We start from the raw sequence: 26,428 nt of genomic DNA, 5'->3' as shown, positions 1-26,428 counted from the left end.
GGCGGCGGGCCGGACGGGACGGCGGTGGGACCGGCGCTCGCCAGTCGGGCTACTTTCTCCAGTCGGTGTGCGCCGCCGCGCCCCGCGGTTGGCTTGTGTGCGAGCTGTCGCCGGATGGAGGCGCGAATCGCTAAACGAGCGATCGCTGAAAGTTGTGCACTATGTTGACCGAGGCCTCCCGATCTCCATGGCTGGTAAGCTCCACGCTGAATCTCTGTGTCGTCTCGTTCTATCTCGCTCGAGCACGTTTTATGGCTGTCTCCCGCAATCTAGCCTCCCTGGGGAGCAATTTTCACTTTTTGTGCGCGTAGATGGCGTCTGGGTATTGGGCGGAGGGGTTTACGATAACCGTGGCCCTGAAGACGGGGCGAGGAGGGACTGAAGAGCGGACCAGCATCCTGACCCGTCGGTAAGCCATCACAATCAGTAGGCATGTGGTCTACGTATACCGCTTTCGATACTAATGACTTTGACTTACGACCCACTGCCCTCGAAAGCATGTCATTAAAAGCACATTTAATCATTATTCCAGCCGCTTAAGGCCTCGAGAGTTCATAACGCCTCAGCGACCGATTCTTGTCCTTTTCACTTAGATTTTGACTTTGCTGACCGACTATCGTCGCTATTTGCTACCATGATTGTATAATTTACCTTCCCCTCCGCTCCCCCGCCCCCGGAGGGGTTGGTTGGTTGGTTTGGGTTAAGCACCACATCCAGTGGACCAAGGTGCTAACCGGAACTCTCACGCTGTTCCAAGCGGTCAGGTAGCGGCAATGCCACGTGCATTGCCCGGGAATCGAACCCGGATGGCCGATTCTAGAGGCAAGTATCTTACCCCTAGACCGGAATGCTCCCCCCCCCCCCCCGGAGGGGGGGACTGGAAGCTGACCTTGAGATCGTGACCTTGGAAACTGGTTTGAAAAGTTGGTCAAATGACTGTTGTGATACAAACAAGATTAGGCAAATGTTGTTTTCCACTATTCGTTTCGTTTCGCCTTTTGAAGGGAGCTCAGCCATACATATACGGTTGACGTGAAAGCGCATTTGAATGTTTTCACGTCTGTGTCATAAATACGCTTCCCGACAAGAAGGTATGTACTTACCTATTGCTCCGACTCTCACATCTGAAGACGTCAATCGGCCTAAAGTTACCTTGGAAGAAAAATAAGTGCAAGTTAACCGCTTTTTAATTTATTATTTCCATCGACTACTGTTCAAACTTCAAAGCAACTATCAGGTACCTTGAGGAACACATTCAATTTACCCCGCTCACCACTGACTTAGATCGAATGTCTTTTTACCTTAGCAGGCTTAGCGTTAGGTCTGGTACATACATAATGACTAAACACTGCAAGCGAAGACTTTTGACGCACCATGAAGCTCATCTGACATCTGTTACGTGAGGCATAATTTGTAATGGTTTATGTGATATAACAGTGCTTGTTCTATTCTTTGATGCGCCTTCAGGAGCGACAAACGAGCCAGCGCGAGAGTGTGCATGCACGTTCGCAAGCAAGGCCGTACATAGGCGCAAGTGCGATGTGAGACCCCGAACTGGCTTGTGCGGACCACCCTGACCGATCGCTAAGAAGAGTGAACCAAATTTGAGCACAGTTGGCTCAGCCGTTCTCGAGATGTCCGTATGATGCAGCCCTAAGCCCCGTGCACGTGCACAAGTGCAAAATGAACCACAAGTGCCTTGTGTCGGGCACCCTTCTAATTGACCCCTAACGTTGAAGGTTTTAGCACAATCGGCTCAGCCGTTCTCGAGATGAATAGAAGCAGCCCCGTGCACGTGCACAGGTGCAAAATGGAACACACGTGACTTGTGTCGCGCACTCTCCTTATCTATCCCTAAATGTGTACTTACCAACTGTGAGCGCAGTCGGACCTGCCGTCCCCGAGATGTGAAAACGAGCCCTGCACAGTGCACGCCCGCTCGTTCGACTTCCCTGCCGAGGACAATATTTGATGCGCGCTCACTGCTCAGTTCAAACGTTCGTGAACATATATGAACTAGGAAGATGCGAAAAGCAATCGATAGTTCATTGAACGACCTTTCGTTTGTATGTCGACAAATTTGACCTCTTGTCAATCGTCGGGCCTAAGAGGTCAATAAATATACCTAAGCATGACCGTTTTGTGCTGCTCTTGACACCTATTGAGAACTTCATATCCTAGTTTGGAAACGCATCGGTAGATTCGAGAAACGACGTGGTGTAACAATACACCATAATCCTATATGTTCTAAATCATGTTGTATTGTATTGTATTGAACAATCATGAGCGATCCACATTCTAAAAGTGCGTGGCGATTACTGCTCAGAATCCGTATCCGCGGTTACTTATCTAAACATTCACAGCATTCACACATTCACTCACGTCAAAGCACAGACAGAGACACTTTCGTAGTACCCCAGGTACAACTCACCCACCCACCAACCCGTTGGTCAGCGACGATCAGTTGATGCCCCGTCCACTATCGCGGCTTTAACAGATCGGGCAAAGGGGGCGGGAGACAGCTGCGACAGCTGAGTTGGGAGACTGTTGAGTAGAGCAGCGGCTCGATAGCCGAACCGCCGCCTACCCGTTTCCAGCTGTGGTCGCGGAAGGTGAAAGAGGTGGTCTTGCCTGGAGTGTCTCTCCCGGACAGCGCTGTTTGTGACATACAGAAGAATAAGCGAAAATGGTGGACAGATGACTACCACACAATTTTTTGTTCTCTCTCAGCGTCAAAAGTATATGGTCAAAAACAAATAAGCGCTCACCAAGACCACAAAAACGCATCAACATGCTTGCCTGTTGCTGTGCAGATGCGCCATATAAAGTCCCTTCTATGGTCCAAAGATGGGTATTCTATCTCATTTACAACCAACAAAAAAGGCTGTTGCGTACTCTTACCAACGGCGTACTCTTACCCGCACTTACTACCTACCTATTGCTCCGTCTCTGGACTCACATCTGAAGACGTCAATTGGCTTAAAGTTACATTAGAAGAGAAATAAGTACAAGTTAAACGCTTTTTAATTGATTATTTCCATCGACTACTGTTCAAAGTAACTATCAGGTACTTTGAGGAACGCATTCAATTTACCCCGCTCACCACTGACTTACATAGATCGAATGTCTTTTGACCTTAGCGGGCTTATCGTTAGGTCTGGTATACCTAATGACAAACACTGCAAGCGAAGACTTTTGACGCACCATGAAGCTTATCTGACATCTGTTACGTGAGGCATAATTCGTGATGGTTTATGTGATATAACAGCGCTTGTTCTATTCTTTGATGCGCCTTCAGGAGCGACAAACGAGCCAGCGCGAGAGTGAGCATGCACGTTCGCAAGTGCAATGCGAGACCCCGAAGTGGCTTGTGCGGACCGTTCTACTGACCGATCGCTAAGAGTGAACCCAATTTGAGCACAATCGACTCAGCCGTTCTCGAGATGTTCACAGTTCATATGATGGATGCAGCCCTGAGCCCCGTGTGCAAAATGAACCATAAGTGCCTGTGTCGGGCACCATTCTGATTGACCCCTAACGTTGAAGGTTTTAGCGCAATCGGCTCAGCTGTTCTCGAGATGAATAGAAGCAGCCCGGTGCACGTGCACAGGTGCAAAATGGAACACACGTGACTTGTGTCGCGCACTCTCCTTATCTATCCCTAAATGTATTCTTACCAACTGTGAGCGCAGTCGGGCCTGCCGTCCCCGAGATGTGAAAACTAGTCCTGCACAGTGCACGCCCGCTCTCTCGATTTCCCCGGTGGGGCCAATATTCGATGCAAGCTCAGTCCAAACGTTCGTGAACATATAAGAACTATAGGAAGATGTGAAAAGCAATCGATAGTTCATTGAACGACCTTTCGTTTGTATGTCGACAAATTTGACCTATTGTAAACCGTCGGGCCTAAGAGGTCAATAAATATACCTAAGCATTACCGTTTTTGCTGCTCTTTTACAGTCGTATTTTCCATGATATGGCTAAAAAAATACAACCATCTAATTCCTGTAGTGTTATTGTAACGATATTGTAATTTGAGTTGGACACGAAAAGGTCACACATAAGAATTTACCTCAGGTCAAAATGATGCCTGACCCAAGTGCTTCATGTTTCTCACAGCAGTTGATGCGATCGCGCCGGGGCCGCACGTTGAAACCATTGCATCCGCAGTGCTCAAGTCTTTTTATCAGAATACCTAAGCCTTAACCAGGAGTGTCGACAAAAGAAAGATTTGACGTCGTACGACCTCGCTTGACCTTTAAATTAACAGCTGGTCAATGGTCATCAGCCGCAGGTGTGATCGATAGACCTGCCCTGCTTATGAAAAGTGTCTCGTGAATTTTGGCGCGCTCAAAGTAGGAGGCGTCTGCACTTATCGATATGAATCTGACCTGACCTCAGGTCAAGGGTATAAAAATGTTAAATGAACGAAATGGTGGTGCAGATAGTTGATATTGAAATCTACATGCCTTCAAACTTACGGCAATTTGGATGTAGGATTCTCACGAACGTATTTTTATTATAGCCAAGGGTATTTAACTTGACCCAATGATCTGACGGCTGACCTTTGGGACCCGGGTTTAAAATTACAATGGATGTTAACTTGGTGTGTTGTAAGTCTAGTTTTATGTGTTATAAGTTTATTATGTTATAAGTTTATAAGTGTTTAAAGGGACTGTCCCACCTTAACATTAGAATTGAGTTGAGATAGCCATCTTGATGGGCGTTCTTTGAAAATCAGAGCCGTGAAAACCGTTTCTCCAGCAATTACTTCATCGCAAAGAAATTTGTGTTTGATTTTGACATCTGTGCAAATAAGTGCCACAATGTATTGGTATTGGCACTTAAAACCTGTGACGTCACCGCCTTTTCCGAAGTTTCTGTATCTGTCGACTTGTTTTTTATTGAAACCTTGAAAAATAACAACGCCTCTTGGAACAGCGCCCATTCGTTCCGGTGCCACGAGGTGGAGAAATAAATTGATATGCCAAACTAATTCTAATAGTCTTCTAATTCTTGTAGTATTTTTACTTTTGTATTTAAATAGTTAAGAGGCCGTCCTAAATGTGACTGAAGAATGCAAGAGCCATTAACTTATCAATGGCAGGTGTCAAGTTCAAGTTCAAGTGTGCAACTCTCTAAAATTAATCATAGCATCAAAATGATAAATGATTTGCTCACTGCTGCTTCAACTCCATAATCAAGACATGCTCTGAGGAGTCCACAATCTATTGATGGTGACAACTAAGGAAGAGACAATGAATGTTCACCTTTTTATTTCTGAGCATCCAAGACGACTAACCTTGAGCCGTTAAACATTGATAATACCCTGTATGCTGAAGTGTGGATGGCCTGAGGTCGACCATGCCTAGTAAAGAACTGTTGTTTGTGTAAACACCATGCTGAGGCGTTTTGAAATAAATTTTAGTGATGTAATGTATCATTCTTTGAACTGAGTTGCTGATGGCGGATGAAAGCCGAAGTGCTGCATGTTGAATCAGAAATGCTCTGTTGCGCTTTTAAGCTTATGTTAGATTTTATAGATGGTTTAGTTTTCCTGCAGATTTCATCTTAAAGCTGTCAATAGTGTTTTACCTTTGTTTCCTGGGAGCAGATCCAGCTACTAACATGAGCATGGGACTGGGCCTTTGTACCACAGTCGCTGCGCTGCTTGTCAAAACCTAGGTAATGAGCTTTGTTAGGCCATGCTGTGCATTTTTTAAACCTTTAGAGTACTTTGTGATCATTGACGCACATATTGCAATTTGCACCTGACAAACAGCAGCAAAATCACACCCCATCCTTACCTCTGTGCAGTGTCACCCAACAGACAACAGGGCTTCAAAACAGGCAGGTTCCGCATTCAAGTCGCTTCTTGCAACTATTTGACTAATTTTAGGACAATAGACGTGCTGTACAGGGAAGGCGTGTTCTGTGTAGCTCTTGAAAAATGAAGTCATGCCTAAAATTCAGTTTAGAATATTACAATTACAAATAACTTGGATAAAAGTTGCAAAACATGACCTCTGACTGGTCAGTTGAAATGTCTTGAGTCAGTGAACCATGCCTGGGCTGGAGGTGGTCAGTTCCCTGACTTGCGCGACCTCGGGCAGGAGCTGTGGTACTCGTACATGGACAAATTGAATAGATGCTAGCCTAGATCATGTCGTGGCTGCAGTCCAAGGTTCACTAGTTGCTGTTGCTGCCGCCGCCTGCTGCTGCCCTGCGTACCGGCTGGCAGCTCACTGCTGGACTGTTTGCGCGCCAGGCATCCTACTGGACGAGTGGGGTAGGTCGCAGATCTTTGAGAGTGAAACGTTTGGTCTATGAAAATGTAGCTGAAACTCTTACAAATAATCTAATAAAAAGGCAAAATTTCAGAGGACTCCATTGGTGTCTCAGTGGTGACAATCAGAACTTGATCAGAACTGTTATCATGCTGAATGCTGAAACTGAGAATAGGGCTGAGCTGGTGGGCTAGAATTTAATATGCAGGCTTACAAGGACCCCAGTTAATCCACAAATTTGTCAGACTTGCCTGTAGGCAAATTTATGCAGATGAAATGTTTCTGGCAGATAGCCCTGAGGCAAAATGCTATTCAAGCTTGTTCCGCAGCTCGTTGCGTTCCACATGAGCCACTAAATCAGAGTCACACAACTCTGCCAAATGTGCTGAAAGGCCACGATTTTTCCAATAGGTAGGTATATTTATTATTTTTCACAGACACAACAAAAATACAAATGCAGTTCACTACAATTCATTCTGCTTCAATTACAATTGCTGGAATGTGTTTTGCAGACTTATTATATTGAATCTTGAACAGACTATATTATATTACTTTGCTCATGGGCCCAGGCCAGTACTGCAGAGTATGGCTCGCAGGTCGCCAAGGAGCACTGGCCCAACTCCCAAGCTCAAAATTGACACAAACCCTTCAAACAGCCCGAAAATTCACACCAAAGGGGGCCGAGGCCTGAGAGAACACAAAAAATGCACCAAACCCCAAAATGGCCAGTCAAAATCTGCACTGACCTCAAATCCCCACAATGCTACACATCTGCACCACAGCAAGCCAAATTCGCACCCCGCTACACTACATCCGCACCACACTAGACCAAATCCGCACCGCACCACACTTAAATCCGCACCAGACGAAGGAGTCCACACTGACAAAATCTAGACAAAATTGCCCCACTTTGCAGTCTGGCTCATGGCTATATCCATGGTGATTCTTAGGTCTGATTATTGAAGTGGAGCTCACTTCCAGTTCCATCATCCATGCGCCCAAGACATTGTGGGCAGCATCAATAATCAAACATCAATATCTTGCTTTTGCTTATTAGGGAGCATTCTACAACTTTTTAAAAATGATAAATAAGGCCTTGTTGATATTCTTTGCAGTTTGCGACCTTCTTCTGGACAAAGTTCAAGCTTCAATTTTCCAATTTTCATTTCAATCCTTCCATAAACATTGAACATGTTGATGTTTACCAATTTCCTGAGTTCATGCGCAATGTTTGTACTATTCGCGGCAGAAGCGTAACAAAACTTTGTGCCACCGATTTGGCAGCTAGGAAAAAAACTTTGCCCGATAAAAAAACAATCATATGACGTAATCGATCCAAAAGCTTTAAATTGGAATTTTTAAACAATTAGCCAACTATGGGCCGAATGTTTGCCAATTTCGTGTAAAGGGGCCCATAATCTATGTCTTGCAACACAAGAACAGTATATCAAAGCAATTTTTTGAAGGTGGGACAGTCCCTTTAAGTGTTATTGTAAGTGTGTTATTCCAACTTCAGGGAGCTACGCGTCGCGGTGCACGTAAGACATCTGAACATTGGCGGATCCTAAGGGATTTAGGGACAAATGCCCCCTCGCAACGACCGAAATGGATAAAAGCTTGTCGTCTTTCTTGAATAGAAAGAAAACTTCAAGTTTTATAACCCATAATTAAAAGTTTTCTTTAAAATGCACAACAGTGCATAAGGAATCATAATCTGAAGTTTTTTCGAATTTACATAGAGAATCTTTTCTGGGCGTTTGCCCCCCCCCCCCCCCACAGCGTCCAACCTCGCCTTTCTGGATCTGTCTGTGCACTAGAGCGTGGTCAAAAAGCTCTCACCCACATACAGGACGGTATCGATGGTGCGTGGGACCTTGACTTCACATTTTCCAATTTCGATCATAGACCTCTGAATACAGTGCACAGAGGCCCATGTTTTAATTCAAAACCTGTTGGCCATCAGCCTCAGGGTAATATATACGTTGGCCATATTGTCACCAAGCTGTTGCATAGTGATTAAGTGCTTCCACCAGTCGCGCAAATGCATGCATCGGGGCATTTCCATGCATAGCTACGAAGCCCTTACTTAAAGTTGACCGTGGTGTATTAAAATGACGTACGTGACCCTGCAAGATGTCAGACGTCACTCGTCAGTGGCGGGCTGCCAGCCGGTGCAGAGCGCTGCCGACTGACCGTTTGACCGCCAGGGGAGGCGCCACAGTGTCCCCAACCGTGAGTCATACCACATTTCATCACCGCAACCGCTCGCGCCGGCTCGACCGGCCGCGGAGCGAGTTCGGCCTCTCCGATAGATTGTGCCTCTCCTCCGTCTTCCGTCCACAAACTGACTCCAGCGGCGGTCGGCCTCGGTAGGCTGACATCTGGGTCAGGGGCACGGTCCCAGCGCGCTCTCCCGACGCCACGCAGGAAACTGCCGCCGTCATCCGGTACCACGCTCTCTCACCGCCGTGTCTGGCAGACGTGCTTTCCATTCGACACACGTAGCGGCTCATTCTGACCGCGGAATACCGACAAATTCTGAGACTTGTGTGCCACCCTGGTGAAGGAACAACGGTATTCTGCCGCGCATATACTCACAAAAATAATTGCAAGCAATGACGCCTAAAATTGTTTCTCCAACCAATGTCCAAATATCAAAGCTTTCACTTTCAATTAGGTATAAATGCATGCTTATCGCCTCTAGCTTAGTTAAGCGGAAACTTTGCAACATATCTCAGAGTAATCTGCAGACTCCGTCACATTACTTTTTACTGTCTCTCCAGCACAGCGTCCGAAATACTCTGAAATCAACGAAGGTGTCAACGAAATCAACGAAAATCAGCGCATGGACTTACGTTGTTAGTATCATAGAAGTTTGTACAATAGCCCTGGTAACTAGAGGTCTGCACCGGCCGGCTGCAGCCACGGCTGGCTGCAGCCCCACGGCTGTGGGCCGGGGCGGCTGCAAATATCTCAAAGAACACGGCTACGGCTGTGGCCACGGCTGTGAGATTTCAAGCTCAATCTTAAGTACTCAAATCAAAATATAAAATTTTAAATCCTTAATCTTACATTCTGATAAGCAGTCTAGCCTGTAAAAATCATGCAAAGGATGCCCAGCAACATTGAAAGTGGTGAAGCCTTTGAATACCTGTAATGGTTTTACCATTTGCTGTAGGGGAGTTTGCACTCTGGTACAGAATACTAATTATATGTACCAATTGTTCCTTCATCATCAAGAGCTTGGCAGTTTCAGAAAATGCAACATGTTGCATTGTCACATCCCTCTCAAATCAATCTCACCTGGTCATTAGGAGAGCACCTTACAGCTATTGAAGACGAGCGTTCAATAATTCTTTCAGGTAATAGAAAAAGAAATCACGCCTAGGTAAAGGCAGGTAAAGGCTTCATAAAATATTATCTAAAATAACTCTTAGACGTATTTCTGGATTTTCGGCAAGTCCAATTACATAATATAAAACTGGCGCTTTATGTTCTAACTGGTGTGTGAGTGACCGCTAACAGAAAATGCTGATCAAAGAAGCCAATGGAATTAGATTATAAGTGAGCACGAACCCTACTCACGGTTAATTCACATGATGGTGAAAACCCTGAACACGTAATCCACATGATGGTGAAAACCCTGAACACAATATTTCTTACGCGAGCTGTTGACTTTACTAATAAAATGACGTCTTCTTCTAAAAATGCTAAAATTTGACCATTAATCTTTGTTTGAGAGCAAGTTTTTAGTTGTATAGCATTATTATTTATTATTTATAATTTTTATGGCTGTTTATAGTGACACAAAATAATTTATTGCCACTTCTTTGCTATTGACGTCATTAAAAACTCAAGTAAAATTTTTGATTGAAAGAGGCAATTGTGGCTCGCACGTCCTTGACGATTTGAGCGAATATCATTATTTGGAAAAATCAAAATAGCTGAATGTTTTTCTTTCTTGGATGCTCACTAGTGTTTTGATGCCTTGCATATCAAATTAGTTTGAGACTTGCTCAGAAGGCTGCTTCAAGCCTGGCATATCACACCCCAAATAATATGCAAGGTAAGAAAGAAGCAAGAGTTTTGACTAGACAATCACTGTTTGACAGTCCATCAACTTCAGTTTCATTTTCCATACCTAACATTGATAATGAAAAGCATCAGGGTCTGTTGTTCTGTCCCACAACCATGCTTCAGGATTTGGCATTAGATGTCTACACTGCTAGTGCTTCTATTCTGGTTCGTTGTTTATGTTTTCTGTTGATGTAGGTACCTACCTACCCATCTTTCTTAACCCCTTGCAAGGGCTTGTGTAGGTAAGCATGCGATGCGCATCAGGCTTCAGGCCTTCGGCCTAAAGCCAGATACACAACCACTTAACTTATGATGCTTCATGAGCTTGAGAATCTATAGCCCATTGCAATGTGCTTTTGGCTATATGTTTCAACTAAAAACAACTTGCTATATACTATTTGGTTGCATTTCATTGAAAGTATCCACGGCCGGCTGACGGCTGGCTGCCCACAGTTTGCCACGGCTGTGGGCGGCTGTGGCTGTGGAGCCATGGCTGCGGGGCGGCTAGGCTGTGGAAAATTGCAGCCGTGCAGAACTCTACTGGTAACCACGTATTGCGCAGTGACTACGCTGTTGATAGGAACAAATAAACTGATCTGCATTAGAGATCCTATGCACATCATAACAGACTGTTCGTGCTTACAATACATCTGTATAAGAACGCTCCGAGCCTAAGGGGTGAAAATAAGAGCTTGAAAGGTTGCGCTCCCCGCCCTCGCCACTGTTCCTTTTCATCAAAACAGTCTGTATTAAAAAAAAAGATGAACCCGCGATAGAATATATACCTACCTATCGTTTACGGGTGTGGAAAAAGTTAACTTTTAGCCCTTTACTTATTAAGTCCACTCGTTTTTCACGAATAGCTCGCGTAAATAGCGGTGGATCGCAACGAAACTTTCAGTGCCCTCGACTTAATTAAGTTTACACCTTCCATGAAAGAAGCATGACCCTGATACAAGTGACTTTTGACCTGTGACCTTTTTATAGAGACCATGTCAAGTGATAATAGCGATTCGACCTATTTCAGCGCACATTATTTACCTATGCGTTTCCAAATCCAGCCTTCGTGTGATAAGAAACGTGCGAACACGTAAAATGATATATGTCCCATGTACTCGTATAACAAAAAAAAAATGGACCACTCAATTCTGTATACTTACTGTGTATAAGGAGAGGGTCGGAAGACGGAAGAGTTAAATCAGATGAGGATTGAATGCATGCCTATAAATCCTTTAAGCAGATGGCTGAGCGATTTTAACATCTCGATTCTCGATCGATTACATTTTCTTATGAATAGAGTCATCCATCTATGATTGTGCAATGTGCAGTTGACTGCAGATTGCAGAATACATAATACCTATTCCACTCCTTAGGAGTTATCAATTGACTTGAATGCTAATTGCACCGTTTATCACGCAGGTAGGTAAATGTGTATGGTGAGTCCGTGTGATGCGGCGCAGCCTACCTTTCAAGGCAACTAATTGCATGTAAAAAGTGGAACATCATTTGTAGTCAACTGTACAATAAGGACACTTATCTTTTAGCCGGCTACCGCTGGCTACGTAAAGCTTTGTCGTGCCAAAATGTTTCTTGTTAAAAAAATAAACAGGTATAGTTCGTTTTTCTTAAGTTTGCCCCTCACTGTAAACGTCTTTTTGAACACAGCACGAGAATTGCTAGCTGAATTACTGAGAAAACTGGTTGGCGCACATTGTATTGTAGATATGAATAATATTTTCAAAATAAGCTTTGAACACCGACGATTTAACGTTATGTTAAGCGCCGTGCAATTTATTTATTAGTTCAGACATAATTCCTGAGAAGTCGTCTATCCCTGTGGGGCTGTACGTATTGGCAAATACGAGCAACGAGTCTGTGAAATAGTATATAAATTTGATCAAATTGATCGTCTGTCAAATCTGGTCAAATCAATGTGCGCCAACCAGTTTTCTAAGTAATTCAGCTAGCAATTCTCGTGCTGTGTTCAAAAAGACTTTTACAGTGAGGGGCAAACTTAAGAAAAACGAACTATAGGTAGGTATCTATTGGTATAGGCGCAGGAGTCTCTTTCTAATGTTTTGAAGACAAATGGCTTTTGCGTAAGTATGTACATTATAGTCAGCGTTGATAAAAAAAACGCGTTTGATGTCACTAGATTCGGTCGATCAAGATTAGATCAACTTTCGGCCGTACATCGCCACCGCGTTCCGAGACCCTGTTCCGAGCAATCGTGTGCGAAAAAAAAACTTTAGGGGATGGGGAAGCACACACCCCTCGGCCGGGGAGACGGGCCCTCCTGTCCCCATTTCACCCATTGACCCCGCAGTCCTCGCTACCCCCTGTCTGTCCCACTAACAGTCTTCACTGCTGATCGATCCGCTGATGTCTGGAGCTCGTTTCACCATACAGCCGGCGGGCACGGCCAGGCAGCACGGCTCGTCATATACTCGCTACCGGCGCCGGGCACGCCCATACAGCCGCTAACTCCCGACAACGGATATTGATGTGAATAATTGTTTGTGAAATGAATAAGCTCTTTTATTTTCCTCCGTTTGTATCTGTTTTAGCGAGATCAGCCTTCAAGAAATAACAAGGCGAAAACTTGTTCATTTATTTATCGTAAGAAAGTAGGAAGAAGTTTGAACTTAAACTCATTGAATACGGCGAGATTTCAAAACTTTCTTTAGCATGTCTTTCACCTACTACCCACCAGGTCTTCCTGAAAATCAACAAACTGATGGTTGGATTTTCATCTTTTTATATTTCACAGTAAATCCGAAGAGTTGGAGGCGTTAATTTGATGTTATTCCTTTCGGAGCTCCGTTTCGCCTGCTTTGAAGATAATGGTCTCGCGCCAGGCGCCGGGCTAGTCCGTTCTCCACGTCGCGTGACCCGTTTGGTCACGGAACACACGAGGGGCTCTAACGTCACCGATCTGCTTGTTTACCTTCTACGGTGGTGGTATTAAATATTTAACATGGTCTCATAACTCATAACGTGCTCATAATATGTGGTTGGGTCAACTTTCAAAATTCAGCCTCTTCTCATGTTTAAGCAGCATTTAAACGACGCTGCATATGCAATGTGCATTGCCAGAGCCATCCTCAGCTATGTATAGATAATGTAGCTGGTGGGGACCCCTGGACCCGGTGCTGTGGCCGCTCCACCATATACACTGCGGCTACTCCACCAATCACAGCTCGGTCTCGGCTCGGGCTGACGCTGGCCCGGTGCAGCCTGCAGTGCCGGTGGCGTGGCGGCGCGCCGGTTCGGCTCTATTTTGGGTCTGGGGAAGTGGAGCTGACGGAGGGGGGAGGGGCGGGGGGGGGGGTGACGGCGCTGACCTCGCCCAGCTGTGACTCCGACCCGGTGATGGTCGGGGGGCGGGGTCGACACAGGTGGCAGTCACAGGCGGCCGGCGCACACAGCGGCTCATTTCCACTTACACACACAGGCATACATACACGACCCGCAGTGGTGCAAACATCGCTGAAAACCGGGGACATGGTACTGTTTGCGGTACCTTTCATTGACCCATAGTTATCAAACAGAGACGCATATTCGTATATCTGAATCACAGTTGAGTGTGTAAAATGCACCGTCATATGGGAGCTTAAATTATGCATAACTTGTCGAGTAACTTTTATTATATTATCCGCAGGTACAAAAAGTGATAAGGGCATTGGTAAAAGTTTTATTCGACAGTCTTGCTTGATCGCACTTGTATCGAATTCGCTTTATCGACGAATGATATAGACGTGATGGTAAGAACCGCTGAAGGACCATGCATTTCAGTCGGCAGTGTCCGCCGTTGGAGCCGACCCGGTTATGCTATGCTCCGCAATGTTCGCCACGGGGATGGCACAGTCGGCAGTGCCATTCCGTTGACTCAGATGTCTTTTGGGCGATTTCGTGGACTGAATCGTGTGTCATTCTGTGGACTGAAGTGTGCGTCTTTCTGTTGGCTGGATTGTTTATCATTCCGGTGACCAGCGTCTTTCATCACTGATCACGTCAACTGCATGAAGTGTGCGTCATTCCCGACAGTATTGTGTCATCCGGTTGACCGCATCACCGTAATGTCTGTGATATTCCGCTAACTGACTGGGGTTTGCTCTGTGTGTTGCAGTCGGCTCCGGACGGGAGTGGCCGACTGCCACAGGAGACGACGCGACCCGAGGAGAGCCGCCAGCGTGCGCCGGTCACCGCCGACTGCCAGTACCGACCAGCGTCGTTCTATCAGCCGGTCCCGGACCGATCGGCGGCCCCACCGCCGCCGGCCGCCGGCGGAGCCGTCAAAAAGAAGCCCCTGTGGAAGGGCTGGAACTCGCTGTTCCGTCGGCGAAAGGCCGGCAGTGACAGCAGCAGTGACGAGGCGGCGACACCGCGCCGTCAGCAGACGGGTTCGGACGCCTCTGGAAGTCGTCAGCACAGAGCGGGCGCAGCCGGGGCCGCCGCCGGCAGCAGTGGCTCCGAGGGCGGCCGGCGCGCGCGGCGCAGCGCCGTCAAAGCTCGTGTCGAGGCGCGCCGCTCGAACACGGCCAGCTCGGAGGACGAGGAGCCGGCTCCGGTTCAGCACGTCTCCAACCAGCTGAGTGTGCCGCTGGACGGCTCGCTGAGGCGCCGGTCGCGCGCTGCTCGCACCGAGCGCTACCAGCGGCGACGGTCACGGGACGGCACCAGTCTGCAGCAGCCGGCACCGCCGCTCCGGCTGGACGCACCAAGGCCCGTACCGAGACTTGCCCCGGCTCAGAACGCCTGGGCCGCCACAGTCGTCTGCCGTCAGGGGGAGAATGGTGGTCCCGTGACGCCACCGGTCCGCCCTCGACATATCCCCCACCCGCCTCACTCGACGGCAGCACAGACATCAGCTTCACTGTCAGCCTTGAACGGTGGCGACATGCAGGTGGCGTCCTCTTCGCTGGTGCACTTATATGATGAGCGCTTTCTTCACTCAGGTCCGCATGTGCCTGCGTCTCACCCACCTCTGGTGGCGTCTGTGTCTTCGCCGGCGGGTTGGCAGGGTCATCGGCCCCCGCCCCCGCCGCCACCGCCTCGAGACCCACGCATCCGAATCACCATGTACCCGGAGCAGGGCGTCAAATGCCACTCTCTGGACAGGCTGGTGACTCCGGACGGCAGTGACCTGACCTCGGGAGCGGGTCGACCTGCGCCCGCCGGACCGCCGCTTCGAGTTGTCCAGCGGCTCTCTGGATCGGACCAGTCTATCGCGCAGTACAAGAGGCAACTGTACCCGACCCCGACACGCTACCCCGATCAGCTGGGCAACTTCTCTCCGCCGGCGACGGCCAGTGCCCGCAGCCGCTGCCCCAGCCAGGACAGCGCGTTCCTGAGCGACCCGCAGACGCAGCCGCCGGCGCCACCTCCCAAACCGAACCGGAGCTCTGAGATGCACCGAGCTTGGGACGAGCGGGCGGCGCCGGCAGACGGGCGGCCGGTCCCCAAACTGCAGCCGACCGCCGGCTGGCGACTGTCGAACGTCTCGGAGCCGCTTGCGTCGCGAAGTCCCAACACGAGCTTCTCCTGCGCCGACTCGGACTCTGTGTTGGGCCGGTCGGCTGCTGAGCGGCGGCCGCTCTCGATGGTGACCGAACGGCCGCCGGAGCGGACCCCTCCCCCGCCCCGGCCCGCCTCCGAGCAGGCGCAGCGCCGCTCGGAGAACTTCGAGGAGGCACTGGACGAGCTGGAGGCGATCTACCGGAGTTTGCGACTGGACGATGATGAGTTGCTGGACCGCGCTGAGCGCCGTGACCTGCCAACGCCGCACCAGGAACTCTGGAGGGCGTCCGACACCGCGCCAGCAGTGGACGACGTCGACGAGGGGGCTTTAAACCGTACCCTCTCCTCTGGGGAACTGAGCAACGCCTCTTTTGGCGGCTCAGAGTCGCGGTATCGCGCTCCTTCACGCCGCCGCTCGGCTATGCCCAACAAAAAGGAGGACGATGTCTTCACCCGCAGACTGAAACGCAACGAGAAGAACCCTAACAGTAACCTGCTGAGTGATGTGCTCTCACAGGGCGGCAGCTACCTTCTGGTTTCCCCTGTGCTCTCGACCACCGCCAGCACGGACAGTGTGCAATGTGAATCGCCACTGGCTGGCGAGCGAGAACCGCATCTTACCCTGGACGACGTGACTTTCCGTAACAACCGCCACGCCAACGCCGTGAGGATCATTGATCCGCAGCCGCCGTTCGGGATCCCACTGGGTCCGACGTGCCCGGCAGCGGCCTCCGACTACCTGCACGTGTCGCCGGCACAGTGTCAGGCACGCCCCACCTTCAGGCCGAGAAAGAACCCCGACCTGGTGGCGGATGACCTGGCGTTCAGGGCACTCCGCAAGGATGAAAAGACGCCGATCGATACAAACGCACTGGACGCGCTGATCCGAGAGACGGACTACATCTTCAAGAAGCACAACCTCACGGACGAAATGTCTCTGGTGGCGAAGTCGGAGGCGAAGCAGCCCAGTGGGCGTCCCGTCTCCCTGTGTATCTGTGGAGGTCACTCCATCTCAGACTGTGAGCTCGAGGAGGCATCTGCCACGGCAGCTGCAGCGCGTCAGGCGCGCTCAGTGCGCCTGCGGCCGCGCCCCGAGTCGCAACGCTCCTACGGTCTGTACGATCTCTATGTCGGTAATATGAGCGAGCCTGAGGGCTCTGGGACTACCCCGAGCGGAAGGGCGGGCCGTCGACGCCCAGCCTCTCTGGCCACCAGCACCGAGACTCTGACGGAGGCCGGTCAGCGCCGCATCAGTGGCGAGTTTTCTGCTAAGGTACGGCCGTTTGTACGGGTGAACTCGGAACCGGATGGCGAATCTGAGCGCCCGGTAGACGGTTCACGGGCGGCCACTGCGCCACCCTCTCCAGCTAGGACTGGTGACAACGGCCAGTTGGACACCCTGCTGGAGGGCTTGCTGCTACATCAGACTCCAGCTAAAAGAGACCGGCACCGGCCGCCGCGGCTCTCCGAGACTGTGCGAGCGCTGGCTGATATGGACGCGGCGGCTGCTCCCGTCACCAGCAGTCGGTCTGCTGTGACCAACAGTCGAAGGCCTGTGCCGGCTACTCCCGAGCGAACCGATCCGGCTCCTGCTGGGGAATCACTGCTGGCACGTGCTACCGGCTCTCAACAAGTGGACAATCCTTCAGCTGTGGACTTGCCGCAGGCCTGTGATACTCCTGCTCAGAAGGCGGATTCTCCTCTTGCTAGAGTGCCGGCGCTGCCCTCTGGTGCTAGTGCTCAGCAAATGAACACTCCCCCTGCCGGGGAGAAGTCGCTGGCCCGTGTTGCTGCCCCTCAACACGAGGACAAGTCTTCCATCGTGAAGCCGACACAGACGAGCAGTCCATCTCTCCGATCATCACCGGTCAAACAGCGGAACGAGTCTTCTCCCGGCCAGTCTGACCAGTCTCCTACGGGCGAGTCTGCTGCAGTCAAGTCTCGTCTAGGCGAGTCACCTCTGGCTGAGTCTCCTGCAGCCAAGTCTCCTCCGGGCGAGTCTGCTGCGGCCGAGTCTCCCGCGGTCCGCCCTGCGCCATCCGGAGAGGAGGCGTCTGTTCGGCCGCGCGTTCGTCCCGACTCTCGGCCGCCGTCGCCCGAGCTCGGATGTAAAGGTGAGCTGACCTCTGACCTGTGGGTGGCCGGCTCGGTGCTGGTGTGCGCGCTCCAGCTGCTGGCCGTGGGTGCCGTGCCGGCCGCGCTGGCCATGCTGGCCGTCCTGCTGGTGGTGGCTGCCCTGGTGCTCTGAGTCGGACGGCGGAGCCTAGCCCTGGTGGTGGGATGGTGACCCCATCACTGCATCCCCCCCTCCCAGCTGGGTGAAGGGACCAGAACCTGGTGGTGGTCATGAAATCATCCTCGGTGATGGGCTCTTAGCTGTATGTACTCTATTCCATCATGCATCATGATTTCATTATTTCACGACAGACTACTCGGGAATGATATTCTGCAAAGCAGCAATGAATTTCGCTGCCTGCTCCCATTACGAACCACTTGTACTGATATTAATTATTCTTAAACGTATCCTAAGTTGAGAAGTATTTCATTTTAATTTGTACCAGTCTTGACTGATATGGACTACAACTTCAACTGAACTTTATTCAACCGGGCTTATCAGGATGTATGGACTATTGTCTTCTGCATTTAGGTACTAGTATGAATCCCCTACAATCACTGGCCACAAGTTTCACCTCCCAAGTCCCCAACTGCACACGTTCTTTGGATATAGATACCTTACAGCGGCACTCACTGTTGGAAATCCGGTGGTCACCATGGGCTCATTATATGCGGTGTCGATGGCAGTGTGAGGCCTACAATCATGGCCCCGCTTTTTACAAAACAAATGGGCTGAACCAAGCTTGAATCCTGGAATTCCAGTGTGCTCTCCAGTACAGACACCTTCAACCTTGGCGAAGAGTCAAAAATCCATGTGCAACAGTGGAGGCTTGCGAGACTTTATACTTTTTATACCGGTATATTTGACGAGATACTGCGTACTAGCATGATGTGCGTCATGTTTCCGATTGCTGTAGAAGTGCATATTAACTTACTTGTTTGACTTGTTTTATAACTCTAGCTTAAGCTGACATTCCTTTGTATTTAGTGTTCTTTACTAACATTAGTTTGCCTGTTGCTGAATCAGTATGCCTGGTAGCTTATTCAAAAGATAGAAGAAAAGTGAGAGCGAGAGAGAGAGAGAGAGAGAGAGAGAGAGAGAGAGAGAGAGAGAGAGAGAGAGAGAGAGAGAGAGAGAGAGAGAGAGGGCGTGCATATGGTTTCGCTTCTTGGTGCAGCATTGAACATTACGTTGACGGTATTAAACATGTTCGATAAACATTATTAATCTAACCGTTATTATTGTTTAATGTAGTGTAAACAATCATGCGATAATTGGTCAACACGGTTGTTTTAGCCGCCTCAATAAGTAACCAATATCTGAAGCTTTTTTTCATTGCCGGTCAATGTTCAGTGGTGCACCATCCAGTTTTAGATCACTAAGTGCAACTAGCAAGCTCGGCGGCATACTAATTCAACGCTTATAGCTCTGCTCTATATCGACCCCGCTTTGACCCCTAACAGCTGTTTAACTGTCTCTGTACTAACCGAGTGTCTGGCTCAGGCTACGCTGCATGGCCTTCCGCGCTGGTCAGAGGAGACGGGAGAGCCAGCATCCCGAGCCCTCAGACGGCCGACCGGGTCCCTGCAGCGCCGCTAGCGCCACCTACAGCGGTACCGGCCGACGGCGCTGCCGGCCGCGCGAGCTGTGTCGTTTAGTCATGTAGGATAGTGGAAGTCTGGCAGACCCAATGTGGTGTCGTGTGCCGGCGACTGTTTTATGGAAAAGTGCTGTGTTCTGTCCAGAGCTAGCGCTAGAGTCGAGAATGATACTGTTTTGTGACTAATGAATTTTATCTAATGTTCGTGTTTATTTCTTTTCGGCATGTTGAATATTTGTTTTGGATTAGTTCCAATGCAGCAATGCTTGCCAGACGACGGTTGTTGATGTTGTACCAAGCTATACTAATACGATAGCGATGCGGGGAATCTGCTGTTATAACGCAGTGGGCGTTGCATGCGATTGCCTTGGTATTTATTCGTAGATTTAGTGCGTGGCTTTTTCCTCTTATGTTTGAGGATGCTAGAGGTGCCACTCCAAGCCACTTCAGCGTGGCAACCTTATTATGTGTAACTGCATCAAACATATGTGTGCTAATAAGTGCCTTACCGCAGCGGTAGAATGTGCATGATTGAGGAAATAAATATTCTATGCGTGCCATTCAGGTGTCTATCTAGCATGGGGCCTATCTATATATAACTGACTGGGGTGTCTATTCGGCGTTGGACGGGGCTGGTGTAGAGGGAAACTAATGGGAGTCGGCGCTACGATTGATTTTTTTTCTCTCATCTCAAGACATTTCTCGGTTCAGGGACACTACTCGGTCCAGGGACACCTTTCGGTGCAGAGACGTCCCTCGACCTGAGGACACCCCTCGGCTCAGGGACCCACTTCCGTGCAAGGGCATATAACTCTTCGGTACAGCCACTCACAGACACACTCCTTGAAAGCGAGCAACACTGCCTGCAGATTATGCGCCTCGGATCAGAAACCCACTCCTTGACCCAGGTATCTTGGACGGAGATACGAGCTGTTTTTTAACTCGTACCTAGCCTTTTTTTTTTACTTACAGTGCCTATGAATTAGTATACGATACAACGCCCAATAAACTTTGACATTATTATCCACCAAGACTAAACCCATTCGATCAAGACTCGCTAGACTCAAAAACGCATTTATAGTGCAGGAGCTCAACCACGAATGTCAGATACCTGAGATCGAGGGTACCGTTACCGGGAACCATGGACTTTGAATGCCGAGGAAAGATATCTACTAGAGGTTATATAGTTCTATTGGGACATGCAGAAATGCCTAGGTAGTCGATATGGTTTCAGTACCTACCTACACAGTACGGCAAGGTACCGGCGCAATTACGGAAACACATCCGATATTATGGAGGACGGGGATGTTTTGCTGGGGACAGTCCTCATGCGATCCGTGACTGAAACGTTACTGCAGGGATTACCTGGTCCAGAATTTCCGATGGGACCCTTTCCCAATGACTGGTAGTGGTCGTGGTTTGGTGTCTGTTGTGGTCTCAGACATAACGAATAAACTTCCGCAGTGAACTTACCACAATGAACACGAGCGTATTCGGGAGACGCTTATAACCTCCTAAATCCATTGTGGCTATGGACCTATGAGTTGACCCATTTGGCCCCGACGCCTTGCAAAACCAGAAGAAAAAAAAACAACAAAAAATTAGTATTTTGCTGCTTTGCACGCTTTGCTTGACAACCAGTTCTCTGCACCGAAGGCTTGACGCGTCGTGCCATTCAACAAAGTTAAACGGTCGAATAATTATTTCAAAAATTCTGCTCGAGATATACCCCGCCCTCCCCCGTATATCTCATGGCTGGACCCGGCGGTGGCCTCCCTTCTACATCTTTCAATACGCCAGGACCGGTCTTGAAGAATTCAGACCGGATCGGGGCCGGGCCGGGCGAGAGGAGTGCCCCCAATGGGCCCGTGCAACGCTCGGAGGGAGCTGAGATCACTTCCTGCCCCTCCCGCCCCCGGTCCAATACATCCATTAGCCTATCCCCGTCTCGGTCAGACATTCGATAAGCCGGTACGGTCGAGCATCCGGCGTTCTCAGTTCACCATATCTCACCGGCTTAGTCATCACCGTTACCGAGTTGGTACTCACAAAGCCCCAGACGGTGCAGCGCCACCTAGCCGGCGCGATACTGCTTACGATTGCAGCGGACCGGCGCGGCGGGCGGCCGCGGGGCACGGGCGGCCGACAGTTTCAGTGCGGCTGGGTCGTGGTGAGGTGTGTGGGCGGTGGAGGGGCGTCGGCCCCCGGTGGTCACTGTGGTGATCTCAGTGCGACTCCCTGCTCAGATGGTGGTGTCTGAGCGGTCGTCGGTGGACGGCACGGCGCCGCTCGCCGACGCCGGTGTCTCACCCTCTCAGCGTCCGTCGGTCTGTGACGGGAGCGGTCAGCGCCGGGTACCGGTGCCAGTCACGAGCCGCCCGAGCCGGCGCCGCTCCTCCGCCGGGCCCGGCAGCGGCCCGTCAGGCCCGGCCGCCTCCGCAGGCCGCGGAATAAGTGCACCGCCCGCAGGCTGCAATGCACGGGGCCGGGCAGCCGAGGGCCGCGGTGGGGGACGGGTACCGACCTTGCCCCGTTCGGCAGCTGTCAGTCGTGCCCGGCCAGGGGGCGGACGGGAGCCAGCGGGACGCAGGGTAGCTCCGACCGGCGGCCGGCGAGCAGACCGGAACACATCAGCTGCGGGTCAGTACTCAGAACCTTGGTACTTGCAGTGTTCAGCACTCGGCATATATTCAGTCCCAGTCGGCCAGTCACGGCTTGTGATTTTTTTGCTCGGCAAGTACCCACAGCTGTTAGCTGCTGCCTGCTGCAGTTTGCAGCTGTCGGCATAATAGTCTCGGGCAGCTTGGCCTTCGTGGAAACGGGCGTGGTGTAGCGTGCTGTTTTGGTGCTCGGGCGTGACGACTGACGGAAAATCAGTGTGAAAGATTTTCCTATTAATCTCGGCGCCACATAAGATTGAGATACCTCACAATGATCGTCATATCGTGTGATTTCAAGCCGAGATAGTGACTACTTGAGTGTTTTTCTAAATATCCGACCCATAGCTTCCTTCCTTTTAAACTCACGGAATGGGGTTTCCTGGGGGCGGGGCATCCCTATATCGCTCATAGCCCTTAGGTTTTCGGCCCTTTTCCGAACCTACACCATGTGGAAATATCAGCCGCAGTTTTTCTTTATCAGATCACTGAGGACACTGAGTCACATGGAATACCCGCATGACCCAATCCCAATGAAAGTAAATGGTAAAGCTAGGTATACATGTAATCAACGACTATTTTGAAGTTTTCGGGGATGGGTGAGAGGTGCATGCTCGTGAATCTTGTGGTAGGTACGGCTCTGCGAGATTAAGCGGTAGGTTTTGCACTTTTACATTTCCGGTTATATCTCAAAAACTAATCGTCTACGATGAAGCCATTTTACACGATCATGGCCGGCTTGTGATTTGTGAACCAACAAGCCGATCGCATCTTCAACACTTAAAAGCTTAAGACGACGAAGATATAGCCTGAAGTACACTAAATTTTCTTGGTGCAAAACCTACCGCTAAAACCCGCGAGATTTGTACCTATTATTGTGGCCTAATGTCATTTCATGTTGTGAGCTCCATCATAAATAATAGGATGAGAAATTGTGATAGCTGCGTCTGCATTGCTTTCACCCGAAAGCTGTGCTTAACAATTTTAAGCTCGGTTTGATAGGGGACTGAATTGGGGACTTGCAACCGAGATCACACAGGTCACTTGACTCCCTACCTGGCCCGATCGTAATACGCCTACAGGCGATTGGCCAAAATAATGCCCCTCTTCTAAGCCGACCTCAGGGCCACGATAGCAACAAATGCAATAAGAGGCGGTCGAAAGTTAAAATCATGTACAAGGTACTTCAGTCGTTTCATGTCAGGTGAAAGGCTGGGCGCCTAGCCAGGTGTCATAAAAGGTCAAATGGTCGCGATTTTGACGTTTGACAGAGTAACTCACAACTCTGCACTAATCAAGGTCTCAAACCAGGGAAGATATTGAATTTCCCTTCAGCATGTCTCGCTTTTGTGTTTTAAATTAGACCCGAGGAAGGTTTGCCGTCCGGATAATTTAAAACCGTCTAAATGGATACTTTTATGAAGCAAATTTTCTGAGAAAACTAATAATACTCGTAATTAAAAAAAGTCACTGAGTGAGGTTCACTGAGGCTCGTGTAACTAACAATGGTAGACTAGAAGCTGACCTTAAAAGTTAAAGATCATCTGGAAAAATTAATTTAAGGTCAAAGTCATGACTCATGATCTGCCTGGAAAACGTCGAGCAGCGTACGTACCTATCCGTATTGTTGGGCTTGACGCATCGAATAATGTCGCTGTAGCATAAACACTTCTTTTGGAATATCTGACGATACGACGAAATGACGATAACGGTGAACTATTTTATAACCTTAATGTGTCACCGGCAATTTTTTGACACATTCTTTGACATATTTTTGACATTCAATATTCATTGTAGGCAGTCGAAAACTGCTGGTGAATTTTTAATGACCTAACTAAAATAAGGTAGGGACGCTCACCGCCTTGGCACGCTTGAAATGAACCATGGCGACTGCAGCGAGTCACCGAGCCAATCTGTGAATTGTGAGAAACTTATCAGTATTCAGTATGGCCTGTGAGTGGTTTAACCCGGCCACGTCACGCTTTTGAGAGCCTTGGTATCACCTCAACCACTCGACCGACTGACCAGCCCATGGGCTACAGCAGTCTGTATGCACCTGATAGTTTCGACCCCTTCGCCTGCAATGATCTGTCTAGACAGTATAGCCCGAATCCATACCTATCTAAGTGAGGCGAATTGATAGTGAGCCTAGAGGTCAACACAGCAGCAGCCACGGGACCCAACGTTGCACAGGTCGTTGTGGTCCAGCTAATGGAGCTATACATACATCGCTGACACAGATCTGGGTAGGTTTAGGTAAGCCACGAAATGACCGTCTTCGGTCGCCACCGTCCAGCCAGTTTTATTGCTCAGGAGCCCGAAACCCGAGACGTCGTTTCCCGTGTTTTTTTTTCACGCTAGGCAAGGCAAGATTGTGCAACGTGGTGGGTGTCTTGTGTTGCGAGTCACGCGATCATGGCTGCAAGGTGAATGGGTGAGACGCACCCTCGTAAGCCCAGCGTGAGCGGCTAAGCGACTTGTTAACTTAAATCAAAATTTTAATCATAATGACAATGAAAACCACTGTTATAATTACTTAGCCTTTACTGTATCTCTTATAGGTAATACCTATATATAGATACATCCAGACAAACATCCTAAGCCTTACACAACAAACGAGACAACATGGAAAGCAGGCAGTCGTGAATTTTTTATGTGCTTCCAGCTGTATTCGAGCTGTACCTATATTTTCAACTGGTCAGTGTTAAAGTATTGAGGCTTCACTCGTGCTTTTCGTGAAAGCGATTAGATCGCTTATTGTATTGCACCCATGGACTACCTTAGACACCTGAGGACATCTTTGTCATAAAAGGTAATCAGCAGTTCTTGACGATAACTTTTGACAGAGACGTTTTAGAGGGATAATAAGTGATAGCACATTGAATATGTTCAGGTCAGCGATTGAATCAGTTGGTATTGCAGCATGACCTTTTCCGGTCGGATAACCTTTGAAGTTTGACATTGACCTTCGGTTAACCCGCGCCCCGTAAAGGGGAGCGCCGAAACGGACACCCTGTCCTTTTCCGTAGATATCTCCAAAACGACGGCAGATAGCCTCACCAAACTTTCAGGACCCCTCTGGGCATGAACTTTACCCATTGCGACCGAAAATTTTCCAGAGACTATGATAGGTTGACCGCATATGACGTCAGAATGACGTCGTGTGTTCTACCACTTTCAACCCCAAAAAGATTTCGTGAGAAGAGCTGCCAGGCCTACAACTTTGAAGATACAAAAAAATTCAAGGCAGAAAAGACGCAGAATCAATAAGGCTATAAAATTGCTGTTTCGGATTTTAAAAAGGTTTGGATTTTGATAAAAATATTGTTTAGGATATAATAGCCATAAATCCAAGAAGTTTTCCGTATTTCGAAACACACGGAATATATGTATATGATAGTCCATACCGTCTTCGATCAACATACCAAGTTTGAGATCGATACCTCTTTTTTGGCCAATTTGTAGCGAAAGAAACTGCTAAAAGTTGATGACGTCAAATTTTCAAACTCAGTTTTTAGCAGGTTGAGACCACTTAGCGCAACACAAAGACCACCATTAGGCTCCCTGTGACGAGCTGCATCGAATCCATCTCAGTTTATGCAAAAATATCAACTTTGAAATTTGATCTAATTTGACCTGACGTTGACCTGAATTTCACTAGAACATAACCTAAACTAGCCCCAAAGGCTGCCTTACCCGCACAATCGCATCTGTCATGTAAAATGGACCATAAAATATGCATCACACGACTTTTTCATATTGTGACCCTCATTGACCTGACCTCTGTGACCTGACCTGGTATATAGTAGTGACCTCAGATAGCAAAATGTGTTTCATGAACAATTCTCCATCGATGGTTTTCGATACAACATGCCTTTTACCCGACTTAACAACACATTTCTTGAAATGCTTGTAAACGGTGAAGATGCAACATTTGACCTGACCTGTGACGTCATCGGTTTGACCTAGGTCAATGAAAGTGGGTCACAAGGTGAGTACTATTGAACGCCGTTTGAAGTTTCAAAATCGGGTGGTAACTTTCCGAGATCTTAGGGGAGGAGCCAAAAGCCCCCCTCCCCCCTCTCCTATACGGGTGGCAGGCTCCGCCCATATAGCCCTACGGGGCGTGGGCTAAATTTCAAAATATGCTATTTATTGAATGTCGAATTAT

General features: G+C 48.9%; 1 protein-coding gene across 1 annotated transcript in view; it reads left to right on the top strand.

The window, feature by feature from the left end:
- The window catches only part of LOC122378833, a 65,235-nt gene continuing 38,807 nt past the window's right edge, over window positions 1–26,428 (top strand). The window contains exons 1-2 of the mRNA XM_043360365.1: window positions 1–194; window positions 14,494–17,998. Coding sequence (XP_043216300.1) covers window positions 162–194; window positions 14,494–17,998 — 3,538 coding nt within the window. The 5' untranslated portion in view covers window positions 1–161. The remainder of the gene's footprint in view (window positions 195–14,493; window positions 17,999–26,428) is intronic.

Source organism: Amphibalanus amphitrite, unplaced genomic scaffold, assembly GCF_019059575.1.
Source record: "Amphibalanus amphitrite isolate SeventyFive unplaced genomic scaffold, NRLGWU_Aamphi_draft 000066F_arrow, whole genome shotgun sequence".
Lineage (NCBI taxonomy): Eukaryota > Metazoa > Arthropoda > Thecostraca > Balanomorpha > Balanidae > Amphibalanus > Amphibalanus amphitrite.
The sequence above is the reverse complement of the archived record's forward strand: the minus strand, read 5'-3'. Positions and strand labels throughout refer to the sequence as shown.